The sequence below is a fragment of the Calypte anna genome, chromosome 1 (assembly GCF_003957555.1).
Source record: "Calypte anna isolate BGI_N300 chromosome 1, bCalAnn1_v1.p, whole genome shotgun sequence".
NCBI classification, from domain to species: Eukaryota; Metazoa; Chordata; class Aves; order Apodiformes; family Trochilidae; genus Calypte; species Calypte anna.
The window spans coordinates 52,037,990-52,065,800 of NC_044244.1; the positions used below are offsets into that span (position 1 = coordinate 52,037,990).

The window sequence follows — 27,811 nt, forward strand, 5'->3', positions numbered from 1 at the left end:
CGCACGGAGCTGTGTTTCACCAAGTGAACAGAGAGCGCAGTTGGTTTTCGGGAATAGGCGTAGGTGTTTTCCACGGCCGCAGTTTGCGCAGCGCCGGGTCGCCCGTAACGTAAGTGAAGCGGGTTGGGGCGGCGGTAGCCATTTTGTGCCGGGAGACCGGAGGAAGAAGACGGTGGTGTCTCCACACTTCACGGGCCCTGGAGCCGACCGAGAGCCCCGCTGTTCCCTCTGCCGACGTTCAGCGGGTCTCTGACCCACTGACCTCTTCTTCTCCTTTTGTATCCCACCAAAGAAGCGAGGTGGCGCAAAGCGATTCCTCCGAGACACAGCCGCCCCTGGCTGGACCGTCTCCCCGTACCCCCAGTCCCTCGCCGTCCCCACGGCCGGCGTTCCGTTGCCTCTCTCCCACCCCTCCGGGTGCGATGAGAGGCTTCGGGGACCGGGGTCGCGACCGAGACCGCGGCGGGTAAGGGGCGCGGTGGGGGTGGGGAGGGCAGACTGGGCCGGGGGGGCGGGGGAGGCCCGAGGCGAGGGGTGAGGGGGTGGCTGGCGGCGTCGAGGCCGGGTCGGGTCGGGTCGACGCGGCATGGAGACAGTGGAAGGAACCGACTGCCTCGCGTTGGTGGACTGGTGGGAGGAAGACCAGGGAGGAATCGTAGAGACGAGAGGCGTGCGTCCTATTTGTGGTATTGGGGGAGTTTTTTCACAAAAAATGGGCGGGGGGGAAGCCGGAGACTTTATTAGTATGGTTCTGGCAGCAAGGTGGGGGGGTTATTTTTAAAAATGTATTTAGCTTTTTCGTTGTTCATCTGTTAAGCGTATATGCCTTGCTTGCAATTTAAGGCCTGTCTTTTCTGCCCTTACCCTTAATGTATTTTCTGCTAGCCCTCTTCTTCCTTAACCTACTCCCCCCTTTCCGCCCCTCCCCGCAAGCCACGAATGTCTTGGTGTCCCTGGCAAGAGTGGTTGAACGCTCTGCCCTTCTGGTTGTCATTGCTCCTTCTGGTCTTAGTAGAAAGATGGCAGTTGGTGAAAGCTCCTTCTCGGTTGCAGTCCCAGGCTTATCGTGAGAGAAAATGAGATTGAAGGCTGCAGCCGTGCAGGAGACTTGCACACTCGGGAGTGTGATCTCGGTAAACAAGGCCCTGGACTACACAAGCATGACCAAGCTTACCCATCAGTCAGACAGGAGCTGAGTTGTCTGTGTGGCAAAGGCCTGGTGCTTGATAACACTTGTTTCTGCTATTTAATAGAAGCTTGGCTCAGGGAAGGTTTTTGCAGTTTTGTTTTTTTTTTTTAACTTACTTTCTTCTGAAGATGGCAGCAATAAATACAGTGGCATTATAGTATTTAACTAGTTTGAGACTAGAGTTTTCTTAAGGATTGAAAGCAAGTAAATATTAGTTTCAGGCCTTTTTTAAGATAAAGAACTAAGTTAGGAGAGTGACATTTTCTGTCCTTAATGTCACGGGTAGGTAGGTAGTGGCTAACAATAAATGTATTGTGGATTCTGTTATTCTTAATATCATAAATAGATCTCAGTTACTAAGTGTTATTTGGTTTGTATGTTGCAATGCAGCATTTAGTTTCTCCTAATGTGTGGAGCAAGATAGTTGTATCCTTGCTTTATCTTACACCCACATCCACTCTCAGAAATTAAAAGATACTTGAATTTTTTTTCCACAGAGAATGGGGTTTGGGTATGGGGTTTGGTTGTTTTTCTGCTGTGAGATTTCCGTCCGAGTTTTAACACCAGAAAATTGGAATAAAATCTTTGGAAGTCTGAGATAGTTAAGGCCCTCCCTGCTTTTAGAGTTGTGTGAGTTCGAGTATATTGATACATTGATATACAGTTAAAGAACACTGTCCAAAACACTGGCACAATACTTGATGTGCCTTAAAATTTGTGTAATCTCATTTTGTATAAGGACTTTTAGGTGAATGCATCTCTTAAATCTCTTAGGCGTTTTGCATAAATAATAGGAGTGCCTCCATGTTCCCTTGTGGGTTTTTTTTGACATTTGCATGGAAAATTGTTTTATTGACATAGTCTTCTGGAACCTTAAATGCACCAGGAATCAGCTTGTTATACATGTCTATTTAAGGTGTGAAAATATTTGTAATGACTGATACCCATCATACTTCATAAATAACCTCTAAAATTTTGGGATACCCATTATGGTGCTTTATTGCCATTTAAAAGTTTGTTGGCTTCTTTCTTGGTGCTTATTCTTTCAGAGAGTAAATAAATAGACTTTCTGTTTTCTTCCTGTCAGCAGTCAGTTCTAGGTGACTTCTTAGAATGGAAAATTCTCCTGTTTTGCTCTGGAATGTAACAAATTCGATCTGCTCTGTCCCATATATGATGGCACAGTAGAATTTACAGAAGAATGTTGTGAGTTGGTCTGAATTTGCACTTGAAAAGAGAATTCTTGGCAAATCAGGGCAATGATCTTAGTTTTAAATCCCTTCAACTGGAATTGGGATCTCGTTTTACATGTAATTAGAATGGAAAGTGTCAGTTACTGCTTGTTTAGTGGATAAACTTCAGTACAGGGCAGTATTTGAGAACTGCTGCAGAGGTCACTTCTTTTAGGTCAGCATAGAGCTATATTGTGTATAAGAATGGAGAACTGAATCTACTGTCACTTCTATGTGAAACATATCAATTCATCCTTCTGGATATCTGGCACGAATACAACACCCTACCCACGTATTCCAGTGTCCAGCCAGTTATTCCACGTGTTTCCTGCTTTAAGGAAACTCATTGGAACTCTTTGGATACAGAAATAGTTGTCATTTTTACTTCAAGGTAATGTGATCAGCAAAGCTGAATGTCTCCATAAGTGAAAACCTGTACTATTTTAAACTTTTTTATTAAAGGAAATACAGCTTTTGAATTAATTTTTAAAATTCTGTTTCACAGTCTTCACATAGAACAGAAAATTGCTGATAATGCAGGTCGTTCAAGGGATCTGATAAACATGCAGATAGTAAAATAAGGGATATTTATCGGAGATGGGAGAGGTATAATGAACAGTTGCAACAAAGCAAACATTTAAAAACTCACTTAGCAGGTTTACAGTTAAATTCTATGATACTTTTCCAGCCTTTTTCCAATTAATATGTTGATTTGAGCTCTTTTTTTCCCCCCTTAATTACTGTCATTTGTAGTTTCTATTGGGAAGTTAGTTAAAGAGAAAATGTCATTAGTGTTTTAGTGGGTAGTCTTGTACTTAAGATAATTCAGAAATTTATTTCATATGTTAATTTTTTAACACATGGCACAAATCCCAAATTATGAGTTTGAGAAGACTGCTTTTTTGTTGCTTTCAGTTTGTTTCATTGTTTTTTATTTTCTAGCAAACTATCTTGGTAAGCTGCAGACACTTTGGATTTGCAGTCTAAATGAAACTCTTGTTTCAAACAGGCATTTCTTGTGAATTTGTGTTTTTCAAAAAGCTGTAGCTTTATTAAGCAAAATCTGAGTTAGGACAATATTTGACCTGACAGCATTTGGAAAAGTACCTTCTCTTGTGTTTGTGTGGTATTTAGGAAGAAACTGTAACTTTTTTTGTGGCATTTAAAGTACATTAATGATAATATATACAGTAATAAGGAGTTTATGCCACTCAGTTTTCAGTTAGTCTTACAGATTATTGCCAGAAGCACAGGTTTTGTCTAGTTGTCTAGTGCATCAGTCATTATAAGTGTATTAAATGAACTGGGTGAAGAAAACTTATGTGAGAGAGAAAGGCTAGTAACTTTGGAGTACTTCTGCTAGATAGAAAATATTTAGTAGAATAAACATAGATTCTTTCTCCCTTGAGCCTTCAAAAGCATTTGAGAGAGCATATGATTTTCCCCAAGTTTGTTCTTGTTGGGTTTTTTTGTTGTTGTTTTTGTGTGGTTTTTTTGTTTTTACCTTTTTTGTTCATTTTTGTTTGGTTCTTTGTTTGTTTTCCCCTGATATAAAAAAAATAAAAAAAATCAAAAGCCTTAAAAAGAATTTGAAAAAAATATTTATGCAAATCATTTTTTAAATTGCTTTGATTTCAGAATCTCAGATTAATTAGCAAGCTTGGCTGGACTTGTTGCTTTTTGTTCTTCCTATTTGCTTTTATTTGAGACATACTGCTTGATAAGAAAGGATAGAGAGGAAAAGACCATAAAGTAGCTATGTTTGTGTAGAACTAATCTTGAGAGAGATATAGAACTTAGAGATTTTTCGCATCCCTGTCATCTAGCCATGCTTTAAGTGTCCTGTGAATGTTAAGAAAAGTGCAGTAGCTGTACCCACAGGATTTTCTAGAGGGAGGGAACCTTGAAGTAGAGACCTAGAGACCAGAACTTTAGAGCTGTGACTTAAAAATGTAAGGAAGGAAAATTTCAGATGATTTCGGGTTTAGAAGTGACTTAGAGCAATTCTACTGTATTTCAAGAAACCGTATGACATTGCAGTGAGGGTGGGGTGTTGACTTTTGCTTGAGTATTGTGCTCATGTGTCAGCTAGGGGAAAAGAATGGAAAATGCTTAAAAAGCTTACAAGCTCCAGAATAACTATATAGTCTTCTATAATGAACATTGTAATTCCCAGGTTTGGAGCAAGTCGTGGAGGTCCTCTTCCTCCAAAGAAGTTTGGTAATCCAGGGGAACGTCTACGTAAGAAAAAATGGGATTTAAATGAACTGCCCAAGTTTGAGAAGAATTTCTATGTGGAACATCCAGAAGTGGCCAGACTTACTCCGGTAAGTTTTCAGATCTTGTCTGTTTGTCTTCCCTGCAAGAGATGATGTCACAAGTGGAAAAACTTGTCCCAGAAAGTCTGGGTCAGTTAGTAACAAGAAGTGTTTCTTCATTAAGCTTGGTCAGTATGTGTGTATTCTGGAGGATACCCGTCCTAGTTGCCTTCAATATTTAACATTCACAAAGGTGACACTTCTGCTCTTAGTTATTTTATGTGAGATATATTACGTGTGGTCATTGGTGATTCATCATCATAATGCTTACCTAGTGTTTGTCAGTGTAGAGAAGATTTAGAGGGCTTAAGAGTTACAGCACTGAGAAGGCCCTGAAAGACTATAAAATTATGAGCAGAAATATATGAGAAGCATTTTAAATAATCTTTTATCACAATAATAATTCAGTCTGAAAGAGGCCATTAGAGATATCTAGCCTAATCCTCTGTATAGGGAAGGACAAAGTACAAAGCTAGAGCAGGTTCCTTAGCACCTTACCCTTTTGAGTTTAAATATCCCCAGGAGGAAGAGAGTTAATATTCTCTCTGGATGGCTGTCCCAGGGCTTAATGTTTCTAATCACATTTTCCCCCCTTGTAATTGTTTGTAATGTCTTCTTTATAGCAACCCATTAGGTAGTTGAAAGTAGCTCAATTCTGCTGTCTGGCCTCTTTTGCCCAAGCTAAACAAATCCAGTGATCCCAGACTTTCTCTGTACTGCCTGCGCTCCAGCCTTGAGCTTTCTCCCCAATAATTTCTCCCCTGTTAAAACAATGCCGTTCCTACACTGCAAGCTCAGAACTGGATGCAGTACTTTGTGATTGCTCTGTAGGTAGTTATCTCCCTAACTAACTGAAATCCAGTATTTCCCTTTTTCCTTTCTTTTTAAATTATTTTAAAAATTATTTTTATATTTAGAAATTAATGAATTTCATTCTTAACACAAGGAAACAAACAAGTTGTTCTTATCCAGTTACATAGACTTACAAGTCTTTACATGAAAGTTTAATGAGAGATTTATATGACACAAAGGAACTAAAGGAGATTTTGGCTTTTTAAAGAAATAACTTGGAACGACTGAATCACAGCATTAGCTTGCTGGAGCTGTCTTTGTTTTGGACAACTAAAAGGATTTCCATGTTTTTCCCAGAAGTTTTTTTTTTTTACCTTTTCATTCAAGCTCAAGAGATTGTTACAGATAATTTATTCAAAGTAATAAATTTATTCTGTGTTTGGTACTTTCTATGTAATTCTATGATAAATTCTATGTTTGTATCTTTCCATTGATTTTTAATGAGCATTAGAATAAGGTCATGAATTGTTGAAGCATGTTTCAAAGTGCAGTTTGAGTTAGGAAAAGGTTAAGCACTTTTTCTACTCGTAAAATTATGAGTATGTAGATAGTCATTTCAGAGGTACTTTAGAAGTTCCATTATTTAAAAAAAAAAAAAAAAAGAAAAAATGGTGGGGTCTTAAGGTATGATTATGACATTGCCTGGGCTTCTTTCACACAGAAATATGATCATTGAATCATAGAATTTTCAGGGTTTGAGGGGTATTTCAGTATTTCACCACCCTCATGGTGGAGAACTTCCTCCTAATATCTAATCTAAATCTACCCTCCTTTAGTTTGAAACCATTACCCCTAGTCCTGTCACTACCTGACATCCTAAAAAGTCTCTCACCAACTTTCTTGTAGCCCCACTTCAGATACTGGAAGGCTGCAATAGGTCTCCTTGGAGCCCTCTCCTCTCCAGACTGAATAACCCCAACTGTCTCAGTGTGTCTTCATAGGAGAGGTGCTTCAGCCCTCTGATCATCCTATGGCCCTTCTCTGGACATGTTCCAGCATGTCCGTGTCCCTCCTGGAAAGGGGCTTCGGAACTGGATACTGTGCTCCAGGTGGGACCTCACAAGAGCAGAGTAGAGGGGGAGAATCACCTCCCTTAACCTGGTGGCCATGCTGCTCTTGATGCAGCCAAGGATCCCATTAGCTTTCTGGGCTGCAAGTGTACATTGAATGATGGTTCCAGAAAAGATTAAGGTTCCAGAAAAATACTCCAAGCAACATTTGTGAGTTGCTCATTGTCCAGGAAGAGCTCTGTGTTTAACCACCTCTGGAATGCATTAATTGAAGGAGGAGGACTTTTCTCCCTTCTGCATGTTTAAAGTATATTAGGGCCTATTTATTTTGTTTTGTTCTTAGCACTGCCACATCCTGTGTTTCTAGCCACTTTTGGAGCTGTTGGTCATTCCTGGCCTCTGGAAGAAGAGTAAAATTATTAAAAATACTGTATTAATGCACTTCATTAAAAGGCCTGGTTGGGAGAAAGGAGACGCATTAGTCCTAGACTACGTAGAGAGCTGATACCTCTGAGCATTGTGGTAGCTGTGTGATGGCTCAATCACAAATTAAAATTCTTTGTAAAGCACCCCTTTTTACTCTCTTTAAATTCAGTTTTCTTAACAAAGCAGTTACCCAGAGGTATGAAGTGAATTAATGGTTAGAAATGTGCACTTTTATGGCCCCACTCACATTTGTTTTTTGTTTTTTTTTCTCTGCACATAATAGTATGAAGTTGAAGAACTGCGAAGAAAGAAAGAGATAACAATTCGAGGAATGGAGGGCTGCCCCAAGCCTGTGTTTGCCTTTCATCAGTGTAGCTTTCCACGTAAGTGTTGTGCCATTTTTTAAGATAACTCAAAACCAATAAGTGTTCAGGCCTGTTCTGTTCTCTTAAGAGGTCTTCAGAAGCCTTAGTCATCCTTTAAGAATTTTTTTCTTTTTCTTGAATTCTTAAAGAGTATGTGATGGATGCCCTGATGGACCAGAACTTCACAGAGCCCACTCCAATTCAGTGCCAAGGCTTTCCGCTAGCCCTCAGTGGTCGCGATATGGTGGGCATTGCACAGACTGGCTCTGGGAAGACATTAGCAGTATGTATTCTTCCTTTTATTTATTTGGCTAGTTTTCCTAGTCACTAGGCAGAAATTACCCACTGCAACCATGAAGTGAGATTATCACATGTTTTTAAAGCTTGCTTCATTGCGTCATGTGTGAGACTTAACTCTCAGCTAGCCTTTTCACAGGCATGTATTTTGTGTATTTCTTTTTGAATGCTTAGTCACTTCTATTGGGCCTATGCTTACATTGTAGCTTAGAAAAACAGTAAGGATTCTTTAGCATGTTTTGGTTTATTCAGTATGCAAATTAAGATGAAGTCTGGTTGAGTCTTCAAGGTATGCCTTAATTTTATCTGCAGTGATTAAGAAGGGAATTTATCCTCTATGGAGCCGAAATTGCTCAATTCTGCTAACTCAAATTTGAAAATAAATAAGTAAATCTGAATTTATGTGAGCCTTCCTTTTGGGATGCTGAGCAGCTATATTTTGTGCTCATGTCCCAGCAGATACAGTGGGTCAGCAGCTCTGAAAAATCTGTTCTCTGTTAGGTGAATGCAGGTATCTAGTTTTGCAGAATCGTGATTTTTATATAGCCAAGGCTTTTTGCTGTCTCTAATGTGTTGGCTTTTTGAAGGAATGTTAATCTAAGTGGGCTCTTGTGGTGATCCACTTGTCATGGCAGGAGGTCATTGGTGTTGAATATTGATGTCTTGTGTCTTGACATTCAGTTCTTTTGTTTCAGTACTTGCTGCCTGCAATTGTTCACATCAACCACCAGCCATACTTGGAGAGAGGGGATGGCCCGATTGTAAGTGTTTGTCTCTTCTCCTTTTGTGTGTATGGCATGGCATTGTTAATGAGGTGTACTTAATTTAATCGCTATATCAGAATAGTAAGTAGAGAAGTATTTACTATTACAATGTGAACATCCCACTCAGTAGTTAAAATTCTACTTAAATTCTGTTTTAAATGTTTTAGCTAATAAAGAGCAGATGGTCCAGCTTGGTTTATGGTATCTGTTTGGAGCTCTTAAGTTAGGGTTGACTATTCTAAATCGATTCCTTTTGCAGTGCCTGGTTTTAGCACCTACTAGAGAGTTGGCCCAGCAAGTGCAGCAGGTGGCTGATGATTATGGCAAGTGTTCAAGACTGAAGAGTACCTGCATATATGGAGGAGCTCCCAAAGGTCCCCAAATCAGAGATCTAGAAAGAGGTGATTTAAAAATGGCTGTTAGCAGCTTCTGGGGGAGGTGTTACTGTAAAATTTCTGTAAAGAGAAAAATTACCTTAAAACCTGTTTGAACAGCAGTGTGTGTGAATGAGTAGCTGTGTCTTTCTCCAGTTACAGTGATGGTTCATGAGGTACCTGTCTTCTTTGTTGTAGAAGGGCTTACTTGGATATTAGATTTCCTTTCTATTTTATCTTTGAACTTTCCACTTTTGAAGGTTATTAGGACATAGGAAGGGAAAAAGGAAACTTACCAGAACGACACCAGGTTATTTTGCTTCAATAGCAGCAAATTTCAGAAATGGTTTTTCTTAGTCAGATTTCAGGTTTTCTGCTCAGGCTTGTTCAAATAATTGAACTTAACCAACCTCACTGTCTAAGGAAGTTTCTATATGTTTAAAAGGTTTTTTTAATTGTTTTTAAGCACTAAGCTCTCTTTCTGTTTACATACCTCATAATGTTCTGTAATTGACTTTCATACACAGCAAATACAGAATTGGGAATGATGATGAACCACGGTTCTAGAGCAACCAGTGTAACAGTAGTGCTCAAATGACCTTTCATTTTACATCATTATTTCAAGTGCAGGAATGTGCTGATGGTTTTACTCTTCACTAGATTAAAAAAAAATCAATGGAATTGTGTAAGAAGTATTACCAAGGTAATCTTAAATATATATTGATCTAGTCAAGAAATCAGAAAATTGTGTTTACCACTGCAGTTTGCAGAGTCATTATTGAAGGCTGCATTAGTGATACAAAGGTGTGCATGGAAAGAGGCTGTGGGATAGCTCTGAGAAAATGGTAGTGAATGCCAATTCAATAGTAGCATCTTCAGTGGAAGAATCAAAGCTTACATGGAGAGACTTGGGAAGATGAGCTCAGTGGGTTTTTGTGCACCTTTCTGGAGTGCTGTAAAATACATGTTCTGCTTATGAAGAAAGCCCTATGATTAGAGCATGTGGGCAGGTTCAGTGCTTTCAGTCCTTTCAGGTGTTACTGTCTTTAGATGACTGCTAGTATTTTCTGCTGCAAGGATTGTTGAATAGATAGAGTCTAGAAGGCATTTCCTTTTTTCCTAAGTTGTAATCTTTAGGGAGTGCATAATTGACAATAGAGACTACAGTGTATTCAGTCTCTGTGGCAGACCAGTTGGTCAAAAAATTAGATTTTTCATGAGCTTTATAGTCACTAGAAGTACATCTAGCTTTGTCAGTTCTGAGGAGTACAGGTTGACACAAAAATAGCTGGTTTGCCACAAAGTATTTGGGACCTGTAAGTGCAGTATTAAGAAAGCTGTCAGGGTTTTGCTCTTTTTCACCCTTCTGCTTCCCTAAACTTACCTTCTATGGACATTTCAGTGACACTGAAAGGCTTGCATGCAAGATTTGGGAATCGGTGCCAATCAGTCTCTCTTTAAGGAACATACGAATTGCCATTCCTGAAAAAGAGTGTATGAATATTTGAATTCCATTTTTATGTTAGGAGATAGAGGCAGGATGGTTGTCTGTCACAGCTGGTGCACAATTAGTATTAAAGCTCATGCCTTGGCTTTATGTATTTAAAAAAACAAAAAGGTGGAAGAAGTTTGACCTGTATAGCAAGAGGAGCACTTTGTTTGATTAACATGTAGATTAGCAGGAGTTTGCTGTTACTTTCCTAGAGAGCTCTCTAGACTGCATAATTCTGGATGAAGGTGGGTCAGGCATGAGTAGAAGCTTATTTCTGATTTTTGGACAGCTCTTCCCTGGTGGTTTCTGAAAGTAAGCTTTTAGCTTCTATATTGCATTCAAGTATTCTAATGGCACTGTAAAGGTATTTTGAGAATGGAAGAAAAAATACTAAAAGAAACTAGGGCTTCTACTGAAATGACTCAATCTTGGGTACAAATGAGGGCGGTGCTTTTTTTAAAAAAAAACAGAAACAAAACCAAAAACCCAACAGTTTTGCTCCTCGAGGTGATTCATTCTGACTAAAAATACCAATTGACATTCAAATGAAGAGCCTTACTCTTCTTCTTCCTTCTGTTTTGAAGGTGTGGAGATCTGCATTGCTACACCAGGTCGCTTGATCGACTTCCTTGAGGCAGGAAAGACAAACCTTCGTCGTTGTACATACCTGGTGCTGGATGAAGCAGACAGGATGTTGGACATGGGATTTGAACCTCAAATCCGTAAAATTGTTGACCAGATAAGGGTGTGTGAACCTTTTAAAAGTACAGCCTTGTTGGTTTCCCATTCAAAGTCCAGTACCTTAAATATATCTGTGTTCCCTTTTTCTTAGCCTGACAGACAGACCCTGATGTGGAGTGCCACCTGGCCAAAAGAAGTGCGCCAGCTTGCCGAGGACTTCCTGCAGGACTATGTTCAGATCAATGTAGGAAACTTGGAGCTGAGTGCCAATCACAATATCCTGCAGATAGTGGATGTCTGCATGGAAAGCGAGAAAGACCATAAGTAAGCTGATTTTCCTACCATTTAACTTTTTTTTGGTTGTACTTAAAAGTCTGTTGCAAGTCAAATATGAATTACGAATAATGAAGTTACTTGTATTATTTAACCTCTCAGACTTATGAAGTAAGTAGGTCCTGTAATTAACTAATCTTTTGGGTATAGTCTAGCTGTACTGTTGCACAATAGACTTAAGTTCTGCATGATGACTGACCTGTGTTTATGTTCTCAGTGTAAGTTGGGAGAGTTGTTTAATATTCTTGGGTTTTTTGATACACATTTTAGCTCTCACATCTATTTCAGACTGATACAACTGATGGAAGAAATAATGGCAGAGAAGGAAAACAAGACCATCATCTTTGTGGAGACAAAGAGGCGATGTGATGATCTCACTCGAAGGATGCGCAGAGATGGGTGATTAGCTTCCCCCCTCCCTCCCCTTTGCTTCTGGTGGCAAACAGAAATTGTAATCATAAGAAGTGGGGCTTAAATGTTCGTGGTGCTTTTGCTGGGAACAACTTGTCCATTCTTTTCATGGCCAAATTCAGTCTTAGTTTTCCAGAAGGTTTTAATCTATCAAAGTATTAGTGTAACAGAGTTTTCATGAGCTGGGCTGCTTCTGCTATATCCCAATACTGAAAAGTTGGCCAGGACTGTATCAATCCAGCAAGTGTGGTTTGGCTTATATGGTTGCTTAAGTTCATAGTGCCTTTAACGTGCAAGAAACAAACCAGTATATATGTTAGGTAGGTACAGGCCAGAGGAGTACAGAGAACGAACCATTTCTCAAGTCTTTCATTTTTTTGCCTTTTTACCAAAATGCCAATAAATCTCCCTCTTGCCCTTAATGTATGTACTTTCTGTCTGTACTAATGTGCATCTCTGTTTGGCAGTTGGCCAGCTATGTGTATCCATGGAGACAAGAGTCAGCCAGAAAGAGATTGGGTGCTTAATGGTGAGTCCATCACTGAGGGGAGAGTTAACTGGGGCTGCTGCACATAGTTAACTGAGACATGCTTTTCTTCAGTCTTCTTGCTTTGTTTCTATGCCCAATAGGTACTGGTAATTTCAGTACTTGTATTTGTGGGTTTTTTCCTGTCTTTTTTTTTTTAAACAAAACAAAAAACCAAACAAACCAATGGGACTTAACCCAGAGAGCTGGATTTAAAATAAAATAATTGAAACATTGTATTGTGACTTGCTGTAGTTTCTGAAATTGACCCAGCTAACCTAGATGCTGGAAAGTGAGCATTTAGTGTAAAACAGCTTCAGGTAACTTATGTTTTTGGAAAGTGGTGCTTCATAGCATGCTTTGTTTTACAGAGTTTCGTTCTGGAAAGGCTCCTATCCTCATTGCTACCGACGTTGCATCTCGTGGGCTAGGTTTGTACACATAGACCACTCTTGCCTTCTGCTGCATATTTTTCTTCTTTGGATCGAAATATGTTTTATTTAAAAAAAAAAAAAATTCAAAGCGTGATTTTCCCCCACATGTGAAATACGTTTTTTAACATTAATCTTTTTTTTTTCTTTCATATTCAAAGTCTCTTCCTGCTCCTAATGAACAGGCTTTGGTCTGCAGCAAGGCCTAGGCATGACCAATCGATCGCCAAGAGGGAGAAGAGACGTCCAATTATGCAACCCAACCCTTCCACCACACTCACTTCTTCCCCAAATCCAGCTTTTGTTGCTGGATGATGATAGGGATGGATTGCTCTCAGTTCAGAGCGTGTCAGATCAAGTAGGAAGTTGTGGGAGAGCATTTCAGCAGCAAATAGCTAATATTCTCCCCATATGACAGACACACTACAGATTTGAACATACCAGCCCCTGTGTTACACGCATGTTGACCCCACAGATGTATTTGCATCTGAGAAAGCACTGCTCCAGATCTTTGGTCTTGACATGTAACCTTCCCTCCTCTGTGTTCCTTCTAGGCAGGACCACTGAGATTACATATGGCCTTTAACATTGTGTTACCCAAACACATAATTGAATCCAAATTGCACAGCTGTATTCTGCTGGTATGAAAATGATCTGTCTGGATGCATCATTTGTGCCCCCTTTTTTAATAAGCATATTTGTATAGTCTGCCAAGCACAGTCCTTAAACATCTGCTCATTCTAGAAGAGGAGGATGACTTCTGAAGTGCTCTGAGTTTGATAATGGACATAGAATATTGCCCCTCCCTGAGAATGGTAAAAGATAAGCTACTCGGGGGTCCATGTCTTATTGTAGTAACTTATAGACAAAAGTATTGCAAGACATTGCAAATAAGCTCAGAAAAACACCTAACTGGTAAACATCTCCCCTCTCTGAGCTCTTTTTTCATATGCCAAAAGGGTGGCTGTGCTGTGCATCATATGGTCACTTTAATACAGGCAGACCATTAGGCTTGGCAGCCTTTGTTCACATAACCTTCACCCCTCCTTCCCCTTCCCCCTCAAAAAGCATCCAACACTTCCTCAGAGAGGTGATTATATGGACTTCAGTCTCTGCCCTCTAGGGTCATGTCTGGACCTGTGCAGTTAGAACTTGGGCCTGTTGGGAGAAGGGACTGAGGCCTGAAACCAGTTTGTATGAAAGAGAGCTGCTTTCTCTAGCAGCATTTTTTAAACAGGCTTGCTATGTGCTGGTAGCTTCTTTGTGCATCTTGCCTAGACATTTAAAACAGCCTCACCCCCCTCAAAAAAAACCCCTTCCCCAAAAACTGCTCAATTGGATAACACTTCAGAAAACAGTCTCCCCACTTCCCATCCACTTCACCTCAGCTAAGGGGGAAAGGTACCAGAGTCTGTTTCTTGTTACTGAACAACATCTCTGCTTGTTTTGGGGCCCTGAGTTTGCTGCTTCTTAAATAAGTCAGTTAACTGGCAAACTTCTGGACGACTTCCTCCAAGATCCTGGAAAGTGAAGGCTTCTACCTAAATAACATAAAACAGGGGCGCGCGCCTTTTGGCTGAGTCACCAGGGCTTTCCCTCTTCCTAATGGAACATTGGTTTCAAAAAAGCTGCTTCCAGGTAAGTTTCTGAGTCCCATAATGACTTCTATGTGATAATTCCCTGGAGTGAGGTCCTCCCTCTGCACTGAATTTTAATTTTTTTACTTTCTTTTTTTTTTTGTTCAGTCTATTAAACTAAAAACATTGAATCTGTTTTGTTTTGTTTTCTTTAACAGAAGCTTTGATATCAGCTGCAGATCATTCTCAGTGCAGGGGTGGGGGCACATCTACACTGATGGTCTGAACAGCTCTCTAGACTAGCATGTTTGCTAGTTGCTCTCCTGATTAATGATCGGAGACTGTCTGTGCCATAGGGTATACTGATGGTCTGACAAAGGGAATGTTTCCCAGGTAGCAGTCAAAACTCACAGTTTCAATTCTTGATCCTGCTGTATTATCTTGTAAAAATGCAGGAATATTGAGAGTTCATGCAAACACTTTGGAGCATGCTAGACTGGAGAAGCAGAGTCTTGTACTTGCTCTGGTCATTCTTCAGCCAGCTGTGTGCCCTACCACGACCACTTTCTAGTCTGGAAAACACCCTTGCATTTTCCTCTTCCCATTTTCCCGTTCTTCCCACTCCTCCCCAGTCAAGTCAGTTCTGTCTGCATTGGTAGCCACAGTTCCCTGTGCTTTCTGCCAGAAAGCATGTCCTTCTAGCCTCTGTTGTAATTCAGATTACTTTGCTACTGATGGATGTGCCAAACGGGACTGACTGAGGATCTTGTAGCCTGCAGCTTGTCAAAGTAGTTACACCCTGGCCATGAAGATGCCATCTGTCATACGTACTCTTCTCTTTACTTCACTTTCCCCTTTTTAAAAAAAAACAACTGTTGCATCAAGGACCCTAGCTGGAGACTCGCGCAGCCCCCTGTGAAACCTGCCTTCTCACTCCCCTTTTTTGGTGTGATTCAGGACTTTGGAGTCAGCAAAGACTGAGGAGCCCCCCCTTTGCTGTAATAAGAAACAGACATAAAGTTCCCCTCTTGTCACTACAACCCTCTTGTTTTTATTTTTCTACAACCCCTTTGAAATTGACGCAGTCTGGGCAATAGATGCAGTCTGACCCTTTGGATGTAATTTTTGTATCTTCATTTTTTTTGACAATTGCCCCTAAGAGCCCCAGATCGGGGACAAAAAGCGTTGGAGGACCTGAAACTTTTACCTGAGCCCAGGTTCTCCGGCGCTTCACAACCAAATGGGGCAACAGAGAAGCGTCTAAGCCAGTTCACAGAGCGAGCGTGTGTGGGGACTTCTCGCTGCCATGGACCCTTGATGCATGCTCCCCGCGCTCCAGTGGTCCCGTGTCAGAGGGCGGAGTTTTCGAAAGGAGGCCGCCAAAAATAAAAGGCAAAGAGACGGGATCGGCTGCAGCGGTTTCCCACAGGAGGAGGGAGTGTGCATCGGTCTGGTAACAAACAGAGAATGTTTCTCTCTTTAAAACAAACGAACAAACAAAAAGACCACAAACAACAACAACAAAAAAAAGGAAAGGAAATCACAAAAATCTGTGTTTTATCGTGGATATTTTCAGAATATTCCTCTTAAAATGCAGATTTTTAATTTTTTTTTTTGAGCTGTTAGGGTACTTACTGTAAAACTATGCTTTTTAAAGTTTTGCCTACCATAGCAAATAGGTGCTTTTGGTATTTGAGGTGCTTTTACTGAAGTGTTACGCTAACATTTACTTTGTTTCTGTCCCATAACTTCTTCATGTGTTACTTTCCAAACGGCGTCCGGTTCTGACCTAAATTTTAATACTATTATACAAAACAATTTTGATAATTTCATGTCCTGCTTCCATCTGATACTGGAAGTAAAAAATTGCTAATGGAATTCAGGATTGTTCAAATTACTAAAGCTTGCCAGAACTGGGCAGAACAACACAGTGAAATGTTAGCGCAAGTGCATTTTGGTGATAACTACAAAGTTAAGATATTCTAGGTCAGAATAATTTTTAATGAGTTGCCTGAATAATACTAATGTAATTGCAGTGTCTCAAGCTTTAGGCTAGGGAAAGTAGTTCACGTATTTTATTGGAACTGTAAATATATTTAAGATTGCCTTTTGTTTCATGTTGCCAAGTGGAAGGTAAGTGATCTCATTAGTGTTAATATTTGTTAGACTTCTCCCAACAGAGTAAAAGCTTTTACCACAGCAGTTCTGCCCTCCCTCCACCCTGGTTTGCTCTGTCCGATGGTGGCATTTTCACTTTCCAGACTGTGTGATGGTTTGATTGTTTTTAAAAAATACTAAATTCAATTAGGTCATTCACAAACATCGGTGTCTTTGACCCATGAAGACAGAGAATTGCATTCCGGGGAGGATGAATTTGAGCGCAGGGCAAAACTGCTTTAAAACTGCCACTTATTTCAGGACACCGGTCTTCTTTCCTGATGATCTTGGCCTTCTACTCTTTTGGGATGAGTCTGTCTTGTATTTATTCCACGCAATTACTAACTTTTTTTTTTTTTCTTATTACTGTCACCTGCATTCGTGCTCCCTACCTATCGTTGGCACGTCCTCTCTTCTCCCCTTTCCTCAACCCCACCCCTTCACTGTGCTTCGCACCTGGGCACCTCACAAGACGTGGAAGATGTTAAATTTGTGATAAACTACGACTATCCGAACAGCTCCGAAGATTACGTGCACCGTATTGGCCGTACCGCACGTAGTACCAACAAAGGTACTGCCTACACCTTCTTCACACCAGGAAACCTGAAACAAGCCAGAGAGCTTATCAAGGTGTTGGAAGAAGCCAATCAAGCCATCAATCCCAAACTGATGCAGCTTGTGGACCACAGAGGAGGCGGAGGTGGTGGTGGAGGTAAAAAAGCACGGGCAAAGGGTGACACAGGGCATAGATTTCTCATTCTGAGGGAGGGAAGATTAAAGAGGATACGGGTAGTAGTAAGCACAAGTTTTACATAACAAACAGATCAGTAACAAAGCTGCTCTGTACCTGAGATCTCCACATGTTACCTAGGTGTAGTATTTCTGTCCAAAAAAAGACATAGTCTACCATTTTACCTTAGCTGTAAGGTAAACAGCTAATGTAAAACAGGGAAAAAGGTTAAACAGTTCTCCCAGAGCTAATTTTAGTTGATTTCATTAATCCCTTGCATCTTCTGGCTAAGCTTTGTAACAGTATGTGTTGCACATGAAAAGTTGAAATCAGTAAAGAGATACTCTGACTTTACCTTCAGGGACTGAGCTTTTTTCTCCTGTTCTCTGAAGGAAAAATAGGTTTCCTTATGTTTCCAAATCAGTCCTGAATTTCTGGTTCTTTGTCTCCAAGCACATGCATGAAGAACCCTTCTTGAACTTCATATGTGCACTTTGAACTAAACGAAGAGGCCTTGGCACAGCTGTTCAGGGAATTTGTAGTCAGACAAAAGAACTTGTCAGCAAAATTGTGAATGTAGAAGGGGGAAAGAGGGTGGCATCATTGTACCAGAGTTCACTGTTTAAGACTTGTTCATGGTACTAAATCTTAATATATCCATCGCCAGGAGGTCGTTCTCGTTACCGAACGAGCAGTTCAGTAAACAACCCTAACCTGATGTACCAGGAGGAGTGTGACAGGAGGCTCCGGGGAGTGAAAGAGGGCCGGAGAGACTCGGGTGGCTTCAGAGACCGTGAGCGTGGTGACAGTTTTGCCAACGGAGCCAACAAGACCTATGGCAGTGCCTACGGGAGCCCAAATTCTGCCTTTGGGGCAGCACAGAGCCAGTATGGTTACACTCAAGGGAGCTATGGAGCAGCTGCTGCTTATGGCACGGGTAGCTATGGCACTGCAGAGTACAGTGCCAGTGGCTACGGTGCCAGCACCACAGCTGCCACCGCTGGGAGAACCTCACAGAGCACTACCCAACAGCAGTATGCAGGGATGGTGGGGCGCTCAGGCCAGCAGCCACAGCCACTCATGTCACAACAGTTTCCACAGCCCCCTGGCACTAATGTGATGGGCTATATGGGACAGACTGCCACCTACCAGTATCCACCACCTCCCCCGCCCCCTCCCCCCACACGCAAATAAGACCACTTGCTGGTGACCAGTGTAGACCTCTTGCATTTAAAAGAACCTTTTCTTTCTCTTCTTTGCCCTTGTGATGTCTTTTTTTCATGCAGGTTAGGCTTAGAATGCACCATTCAAATCACTCAAGCCCACAAAAAATGGCCCCCAGTCCACATTACTGACTGTCTTCTTTTTTCTTTTTCCTTTTTTTTTTTTCTTTTTTTTGAGAGCTATAGTTGACTGGAAAATTTATTATTTTTTTGTCTTGCATGTTGAGGTAATTGGAAATTTTATTTTCTCCTAAAGAAATGAGTATAAGGCAGATAGGTCCCAGCTCAATCATCTTGGTGTCTAAGGTTTGTGTGAAAACTTGCTTTGGAGGGGGTGAAGTTTCTATTCTGTAATACTAACTTAATTTCAGGAAGTATCAAGAGAGGTGGGAAACCTTGGGGAGCCAAAAAGCACTTCATTTAAAATGATAGCAAGGGAGCAATGCTCACTTCTCTAAATCTTAATTATTTTTTTGATAGCTCACTATTATTGCTTGTAATCTAACGTAGGTAACTATATATAGGAAAACTCTGCTCATTTGACTGAGCTGGGTGGTGTTCAGAGGAACGCCCCAGGTACATTGCTGGTGTTTACTGCAAATTCTGGTACCTATAGCAGCCTGCAGTAGGGAAGTTGGGAGTAAATTCCCCCTCCTCTAGTGTCAGAAAACCAGATAGTCCCTATAGGTACCACTGCTGTAATGTATAGCCAAGTAAGTTCTTTCCCTCCAATTGTTAAAATGCAGCATTGCCAATGCATGGAGCCTGGTTATCCTTAAAATTAGTTTCTGCTCTCAAATCCGTGTTTGGTTTATTGAGAGAAGACTTTTTCTTTTTTGAGAGCACAGAAACTAAGCAGATCCGAGATGATGAACAGCATAACCTCATCTGTCTGTCCTTCATGAACAAACTGCCTTTTGCCACGGGGAACGTTCTGAATGCCACTTTACTGAATAAAATATGACAGAGTTTTCCACACTTAAACTTCAAAGGTTTGAATATCGTGGGATGGGAGGGAGGATAAGGGGAGGAAGAGGGAGGGAGGAGATTGCCTGGAATCTCCATGAGGTAAGCGGTGAGCTGGTTAGTTTGTCTTGATTCTGAAGCTTTGTTTCTTTTGTACCTCACTCTTGACTTGCTTTTCCTGGCTTTTGGGTGCATTTCCCTGCTCCATTGGTCCCTTTGAGCTGAGCTCTTGCAGGTAGGTAGCATTTTAGAAAATGTTAGAGATGAGTGAAATTTTAGTAAATACGTAAATAAAACTTGTTTATTTTACAGGCTAAGGTGGGTGTGAGGGGGTTTCTGCTTTAGTAAAGCACGTTAACTTGTTACTTCTGATACCAGACGGTTCAGAGACAGTAGATGATAAAAGGAGTTGGTTGCTATTGGTCTGATAATATGACAAAAGAATAGATGATTCTGGTTTGTGAAGCATAATCTTTGCTTTATAAGAGTGCAAGCTTTTGCGTTTGGTTTGTGGTTTTTTTTCTGTTGGCATTTTTGCATATGGATGAACAAAGCAGCCCACTCCTTCTGTAGCAGAGTGGAACTTAATATAGCCCAGGAAAAGAGCTTGCTTATACAGAAATTATTTCTTTTTTTATTTAATTTCTTCCCAGAGTAAAATTTTTGGGGATGAATGCACATTTTCTTTGTGCAGTACACAGGTAGGTTGCTGACATGGAGGAGGGAAAGATCTTCCAGACCTTTGGTTCCCTCATCCCATGTTCTAATTCCAGTGCTTGGGCAGGAAGTTCATTTTGCGTGTGTTAGGTGAAAGCCAGAAACATGTCATTTATCCAGGCACTGACTGATTTGTCTTTAACCTCCCTCACAAGCAGATGTAGTTTTGTTCTGTTTTGTTTTAAATTTGTGACTTCAGTGCAGAATTGTGTTTGAGGGGTGTAGGAGTAGGACATCTGACTGGCTTCAAAAAAGGGTCTCTGGACCGCCAAAGCTGCCTTACAGTCTGTTACAGCTTCTGCTGCTTTCGGGAGAGACTTGAGCACGCGTAACCATCTTTGCCAAGTCCTGCAGTGTTTTATTGCCATTGAAGTCAGCTGAAGTCCAGGGGCTTGGTTCACTTCAGAGTGTTAACCAGACTGTTGAATGCATCAATGCACCATGGCATGTGCTGCCCCTGTCCCACCTGGTGCTCTCTGCTCTGTTCCATATTATCAGCTGGAGGGCCCTTGTTGATAAAGCATTAGCTTCTAGTATTGTTTGCCTTGTTTTCAATCTGTAAAAAGTTTGTGGGAGTGTCATATGAGTAGGGTGAATCCTCCCACTTCCTCAAGCAATTTAATGTTTGGACTTCTCTGAACAATGGAAGGGTTTAGTGGCTTTGTGTGGGATCAGCATCCTGTTTCACACACCTGCTGGTCTTTGAACACATTCCTGTTCTATTAATGAAGACCTGAGAGTCTTCAGTTGAAGAATTGAGAGAGTCATAGATCTGTGGTGTTCAGGCACAGGATACTAAGAGCTATGTTACTATTCTTAGTTTGTAAATTGTCCTTTTGATACCATCTTGTTTTCTTTTGTAGGTATAAATAAAAACACTGTTGTCAATAAATTGTGGAATTTGTCTTTATTTTTTGAGTGTGAAACAGTCTTTGCCCTTGTTCTTCCCAGTGCTTGGGAAAAAAAAATAAAGGAGTTGGAAAGATCTTTTTACAACCTACAGCATTTTAATTGAAATGGGCCTGGTTTGTACACTACAAGGAACTGTCACTGAGTGTGAGTGGGTGAGGGAGGTAATGTTTTAATTCGTGTGTACTTGAAAGATTCGCGTTCTTGAAAAGGAGTGTATTTTTCCATAATGTTATAAGACATGATAAAATGGGGATCAGGCAGAGTGAGCTTTCATGAGGATGGTAGTTTACACAGAGTTAAAACAGCAGTTTGTAGTGTCTGCTGTGTTGATGTGGCCATGTGTGAAATGGGTTGGTGTCCTTTGTATCTCTTGGCTTGTCAGTACTGTGTTCCCTCTGACAGAGGCACTCTTTAGAGGACTAAAGGTAGTGACAGTGTCCCTTACACTCCATGTGCTGCCTCAGGTCAAGGCTAAGAAGCGTGTTTTGGAGGTAGATGCTGGGAAGAGCCGGGAGATAGTAATTTGCACTATTTCAATATTGGCCAGCACTACTTGCACCAAATTCAAATAATAAAAAATAAAAATAAAATAAAAAAAGTCTCATATAGATGGAAAGCGTATTGGCTTTCTTTCCAGGCCTCATTGCCTTCCTGGCACTGGAGTGAAACTCAGCTGAGCCATCCATTAGTCAGAAAGGGCCAGGAAAGGAAAGCTGTGACGTGAAGAGCTTCGTCTTTGGAATTTCTTACGTTGTCTCTGGAAATGTCTTCAGACAGGCATGGGAAGACTTAGCTTCTTTCCTTTTAGGACTGTGAAAAGAGAGAAGGTAATGAAGGAAATCTGGGGAATGAAACTCTTTCATGGTTTTCAACAAGTATTTTTTCTGAACTTGCTGTTTAAAGCACTGAGTAGGGCCTTGCCAGGTCAGCAAATAGCAGTGAAATCGGGGCTATTGAAGGGCCACCTTGGACATCCTCTGTGGGCTGGTAGGAACGGAGCTGTGGTGTCTTCAGGTGACACAGTGGCTTGTTCTCAGAGCTGTGAGCTAGCAGCTCTGGAGAGTCCTGTTCATTGTGCAAGGAACATCTAGGAGACCTCATCAAGAAGATTAAAATTGAATCCAGAGAAAAGGGAAAAGTTTGTGATCATTGAGGGGAAGCAGATGGATTCTGATCTCTCAAGGTCCCTTCCAATCCCAAACATTCTGTGACTAAAAACACTGATTCAAGGGAGGCAAACTCCATAACTTACTCTCCTTTATGCAAAGGGAAAAGGTTATTTTTTTTCTTCTTCCATAGCTATTCTTGCTAAGAACAAGACCATCCTAATTACCCTCTTTTTTCTAGATGCAGTATGGAGTCTGCTGTTCCATCCCTTGTGTTTTGCCACGCTTAATGGAAAACATGACCTGAATAAATAATCTATGGCCAGACCTTCCCTGTGTCTGCCCCATCTGATCCGGAAGCTGAGATGGGAAGCTTCTGGGAAATGCCAGTGGCCCAGAGGCTTAGATGAAGTGGATAAGGAAGTGGGTGCCCTGGCCATGTGGTGGTCAGTGGTGTGGAGTCCAGATGGTGGCCAGGTACTGGTGATGGACCCAGGGGATGGGAGGTGGGGCCAGTACTGCTCCAAGTTGTAGTTAGTGCCAGAGGGAAGGGCAGAGAGCACCCTGGGTTATTTGCTGATGATGCACAAGAAAGAGGAGTGGCTAAGAGACCAGATGGGGTCAGAGAGGCTGGGCTGGAAAAACAAGCTTGTGAGGACCTCCTGGAGAACAGCGAGGAAATGCCACATCCTGCCACATCCTGGTGTGGAACAACCTCGTGCAGCAGAATGTGCTGGAGGCCGCCCAGCTGGAAAGCATCTTGACAGAAAAGGCCCTGAGGGTGCTGGTGGACACCAAGCTGAACATGAGCCATCGATGTTCCCTCATGGCAAAACGTGAACGGGGTCCTGAGCTATGTGGTTGGTGGGATGAGGGAGGTGGTTCCTCATCACTGCTCAGCCCTGGTGAGGGCACAGCTGGAGTAATGAGTCCAGCTCTTGGCTCCCAGTACAAGAGGTCTGGGATATACTGGAGCAAGTCCAGAAAGACTGAGGGTGGTTAAGGGACTAGAGCAGCCAAGTTAAGGGTGCATAGAGGGGGCAGTAAAGGATGCAGAGCTAGAATCTGCTTGGTGTTGCCCACTGGCAAGGCAAGGGGCAATGGGAAATTCCACATAAACATAAGGGAAAAAATATACGGTGAGGGTGGACACTGGCACAAGTTGCCAAGGAAGGCTGTGGTGCTTCAGTCCTGGAGATCCTCAAAATCTGACTGGATAGGTCCTCGAACAACCTGCTCTAGGTGACTGCTGTGAACCTGGGGGTGGTTTAGATGATCACCTGAGTTGCCCCCAACCACAGATGTCTGTGAAATACAAGCTTTGGGGAGCTGAAAGCTTCCTCAGAATATCTTTCAGGTCCAGGTGTTAAGCAGAAAGGAGATCACCCAGTTTTGAAAACAAGATAAAGAGAAGTTGTGTTCTATAAAAATCTCTATACAATGCTTTGGTAGAGGTTCTGAAGTCTTTATGTAACACAACTTTGCTTTTTTTTGGAACATTGCTTTTGAGCTTTTCTCTGTTAGAAATGTTTTGAAAAGATTTTTTTTAAGACTGTAAGAGAGATGCAACCTGCTATAATATTGCTGGTTTTCATAACTGGCTGCAAAGCATTTGCGTATTGTCAGCCACCTTTCTTCTCCTGAGATCCAGAACATTTGTGTAAAAGAAAAACACAAAAAAGGGCAATTCTCTTACTGCTGTGATGTCCCCAGGAACAAATGTTTTTTCTTCTGCCTCCTGTATCATCTAAATGTTGCTGTTACATCACTAGCAATGCACCGCAGAAAGCCAGCAGTTGTTTTTTACCCCCCTTTTGTTCCACCATCCACAACTACAAAGGGTATGGATTTCTCACAAAATACAGAAGGACGTGAGTCGATTGAAGCTAAAATGAGAATTAGTTAAAACAGGAATTGACGTGGAGCACCTGGATGGCAGTTTTACAAAGTACTTTTCTGGCTACAGAAATGTTTCACTGACAGAAGGAAGTCTTAATCTGCCAAGGCCAGCCACCTGCTCAGTGTTCCTGTCACCTCTCTATCAGCAGGTAGATTGCATGAACCCTTGAGGCATCAAACGCGGGCCCTCACTACTGCTTTTGGCAGACTATTTCGGGAATGTGAAGAAGGAAGAAAATATTTATTCACTCAGCTAGATTTCATCAAATTCCATCCCCCAGAGAAAAGCATTTTATAGTGTGCTTCAGCCTCGGCAACACATAGCCGTGTCCTACCAAATTTTATCCCCTTGATGCACGTTTTTGCTCTGGTGTGTAGCTGTTTACCAAAGCACAGCTCTGAAGTGTGAGGGGCATGTGATTTGGGAAAGCAGAAAGGGGTGTCTTGCCTGTGCAGGTGCCCATCTTCCTACAGAATCAGTTTTTAGGAACATTGCCTCTTTTCCGTCAAAAGAAAAAGTGGGCTTGATAATATATCCATGTGTCTGTAGATGCTTTCTTGGCTACTTTATCTGCCTGCAGCTATTTTTTGCCCCCTAAAAATTCTTTTTTGTGATTCATAATCTTTCAGAATGTACATAGAATTGAACATACCTTAATTGTTTTTAACTTCCCAAGGTGGGGTTAACCCAGGCTTAGCTCTGATTTAATTTCTATTTTGTTTCATATGTCTGCTTAAAGCCTTGTGAGCGGATATGCCCACTTGTATTCAGCAGATGTATTTTAAAAGTGGATTTTAGATCGACAATGTACATCACAAGTACAGCACAGGGTACAGTCACATAAGGATTAACTCACTGCAAGCTGCAGCCCCACCATACATTGCAAGAGTGACAATCGAACATTCTGGATTTTTACCAACCCCTTTACCTACCTTTGGTAACGTAGAGATAGAAGAAGTCACAGTAGAAGATGGTTTGTACCACCCCAGAAACTACAGCAATCTGGTCGTAGAAATTCTCTGTGTAGTAGCGCCAGACCCAGTTGGCAATGTAGAAAACACGGTAGAGGCCCAGATAGAAAAGGTAATGTGTGGTGATGGTCTCTGCTTCTCCTGTCTTGCTGATCATGAAGAGCTGAGGCAGGATAGCCACGGACTCCAGGTAGATGGAGAAGGTCCAGAGTATCTGTGAGATGCAAAATGAAGGCTTTGGAAGGTTGTTTGGTGCTGCTTAATACACATCAAAAGCCAAAGCTTTCATTTGGTAGAGCACCAAACATCAGTGTCCAAGCAGGATGAGTAGTGCTGCTGAAGCCGGGTAAAATGAGCTTGCTGTGCAGGGACTGAGAGGAGACAGACCTGAGCTGCTCTGCAGATGGCACAGTCTTCAAGACCTGCCAGCCTTGCTTTTTCTGCTTGTTTTTGTTAAAATACCTCAGCTATATGCTGCTTGCTCTGCTGCATGGTGCCAGGCTGCTGCCTTCCCTCCCCTTCCATTCCTCTGGTGTTCCTTACCTCCAAGGGGGTGAAGCTGTGGTTCTCCAGAAATGACAGGCCTGTGACAGGGACCAGCAGAAACTCGAGGCGGAAAGAGTCGTTCTCGCTGTCAAACGTTTTCCGGAATTTCACGTAGATCATGTACACAGTGACGTAGGCACAGAGCAAAAAAATGACCTGGGGGAGGGAAGGGAGACGGCCAGATCTTACCTGCAGTCACACCTTCCTTGAAGACAGGAAGGCTTTGCCAAAGTCAAGATCTTTTAACCTGCTTTCGGTGGGACTGTGCCAGGGCCAGATAGTGGTGGCAGCTTTTTCTGTGTGGCTTGTAGATTGACTTCTGGAGATAATCCAGCAGTCAGCTTCGGATTGCCCCACCATGAGTATCACACTTGCTTCAGCCCTTTAGGGCTCTGTGTGAAGATGCTATCTTGCTCTCAGCTGTCTGGACACCTAAGCTTGATTCTTATTCTTATATCTCATTCTGCTTTTGGTGGTACTAAATGTGGCAGTGTCATCTCGTTCACTGACTGTGGTGAGGAGTTATTTGGTCAATGGAAGGCCAATGACACCAAAGAAAGCATCTTTATCCACCTTTCCTGTGTATAACTCCTTGTAGTGTTGGTGACAGGTGAAGAAAATGGAATTGCTGCTTCTTCCCTCTAGCTGAAAAATTTACTGACCATGTACCCTTGCTTTCCTGAGAAACTGCAGTGAGCTGAGGGGAGCCTCTGCTCCTACACTCCCCTCTCCTTACCTTCATCACGGTGTTGTAGACAGAGATGAATGTGGTAAACAGGTCCAGGTAGCGGGTTGTGAAGACGAGGGCAAAAAGAATCTGACTCTTCCCAGAGATACCTGCGTGGCAAGGAGAGGTAAAGCAGATGAGAGGAAGGACTATTAGGGTGGTATTTTCCCCTTACACCTTCTTTGGGAGCGCTTATATAGGTGTATGTTGCTTTGTGAGCCTGGTCTGATGTGGAGATTCTGTGGTAACCCTAGACCAAACCCAGGACTGGACAGTCCCCCCCAGGTAACTGGTCACAGTGCAGGCTCTTGCTGATGCCTCTGAGCCCTGCCTTGAGTTGTAGGGACCAGCACTCGGTGAGCACATTCACTGCTGACATCAAAATGCCTTTCTCTTCCCTCCCTCAAATCCTTTGCCCACCCTCCTTGCCAAGGGGTTGTGTGATGTGACATCTGCTGCACCAGGGAAGAGCTGTGGGATCAGGGACTGTTCCTGGGGATGCTGATGGATCCTGGTCACCTCTGGTGAGGAGTGACAGGCAGACCCACCCATTCCTCTACCCCTGATAACAGCCACTGTGCTGCAGCCCAGCCCCAAAGTCTCTTGGGGAGGAAACCATGAACACTGAGCAAAGACCTCCAGTGGCAAGCTGCTGTCCCAGTTTCCTTGCCCAGGGACAGGGCAGCCCCTGCTACGAGCCTGCCTGCTGTTAGTACCTCTGCCCTAAAACAGCTTTCACCTGAGGTAGTTGGTTTTGGTGCTGCCACAACTTTTTGCACTAATTTTCCACCTCCCTCTGGCCTTGCTGTCCTCCCCATCACTTCACCACCCTAACACCAACACCTGCCTGGGGCCACACTCCTTGCCACATCACATCCTTCCAACTCATCCTTCTCCTCCTGTCAGGGAGACTCCCTGGAGGAGGAAGACATCCTCCAAGGTCCCCACCAGAGCGGGCTTCCAGCTCAAATGGGGTATTTGCTCCCCTTTTCTGCACCCATTTAATTTACATCCCTCACTGAGCTGCCTTTCAGGAAGAGCCCCCTTTTTTTTCCCCCGGGGTATAGGAGCACTCACCAGCGCAGGACTTGGACTTGTGGATCTTCACCAGCAGGATAATGATGGCCAGCAAGTGGGAGACATCCCCCAGGATGCGGAAGATGTTCATGGTGCTGGGGGGGCTCTTCTGGGGTGAAGGGAGTGGGGTGCTTTCTGCAGGAGGGGAGGGTGAGGACAGGGAGTTGTTTCCCCCTGAACCGTGACCAAACAGATGCTCTCCTCTGGTTCAACTTTCCTTTTTTTTCCCCCCCTGTATGGAGCCCTCTCTTCTGCTGCAGAAAAGTTCAGGCTTTTCTCTCCCCTGCTCAGAAGTGCCTTTCCCCAGCCAGGCGCACAAGCTGGATCTCTCCCTTGCTTACTTCACCCCAGCGTGTTTTTTCTCTCTTCGCTCCCCCCTTCAAGGCCTTCCTCACCCTGCTCCAAGCCAAAAGTTGGGGTTTGTTCCCGGGAGAACTCTGGGCTAAGCCTGCTGAGCAGCCCCAAAGCCAGCACTAGGTGACGTGGCTTCTGGCTGGCCGG

The 27,811-nt window shown here is 42.5% G+C and overlaps 2 protein-coding genes across 2 annotated transcripts; one reads left to right on the plus strand and one right to left on the minus strand.

Moving 5' to 3' along the window:
- DDX17 (DEAD-box helicase 17) lies at nt 1-20,963 on the plus strand. The gene is made up of 13 exons (XM_030467168.1): nt 1-466; nt 4,598-4,748; nt 7,311-7,410; nt 7,542-7,675; nt 8,385-8,450; nt 8,713-8,854; nt 10,904-11,064; nt 11,152-11,324; nt 11,622-11,732; nt 12,212-12,273; nt 12,642-12,701; nt 16,908-17,147; nt 17,833-20,963. The coding sequence occupies exons 1-13, from the start codon at nt 423-425 to the stop codon at nt 18,357-18,359; spliced, it is 1,971 nt and encodes a 656-aa protein (XP_030323028.1). The 5' UTR covers nt 1-422; the 3' UTR covers nt 18,360-20,963.
- Nucleotides 20,962-27,777, minus strand: KDELR3 (KDEL endoplasmic reticulum protein retention receptor 3). Its single transcript, XM_008496132.2, has 6 exons — nt 27,706-27,777; nt 27,311-27,445; nt 26,243-26,343; nt 25,504-25,662; nt 24,922-25,174; nt 20,962-21,793 (listed from the first exon to the last, which is right to left on the minus strand). The coding sequence occupies exons 2-6, from the start codon at nt 27,399-27,401 to the stop codon at nt 21,753-21,755; spliced, it is 645 nt and encodes a 214-aa protein (XP_008494354.1). The 5' UTR covers nt 27,402-27,445; nt 27,706-27,777; the 3' UTR covers nt 20,962-21,752.
- Nucleotides 27,778-27,811: the final 34 nt, after the last annotated feature.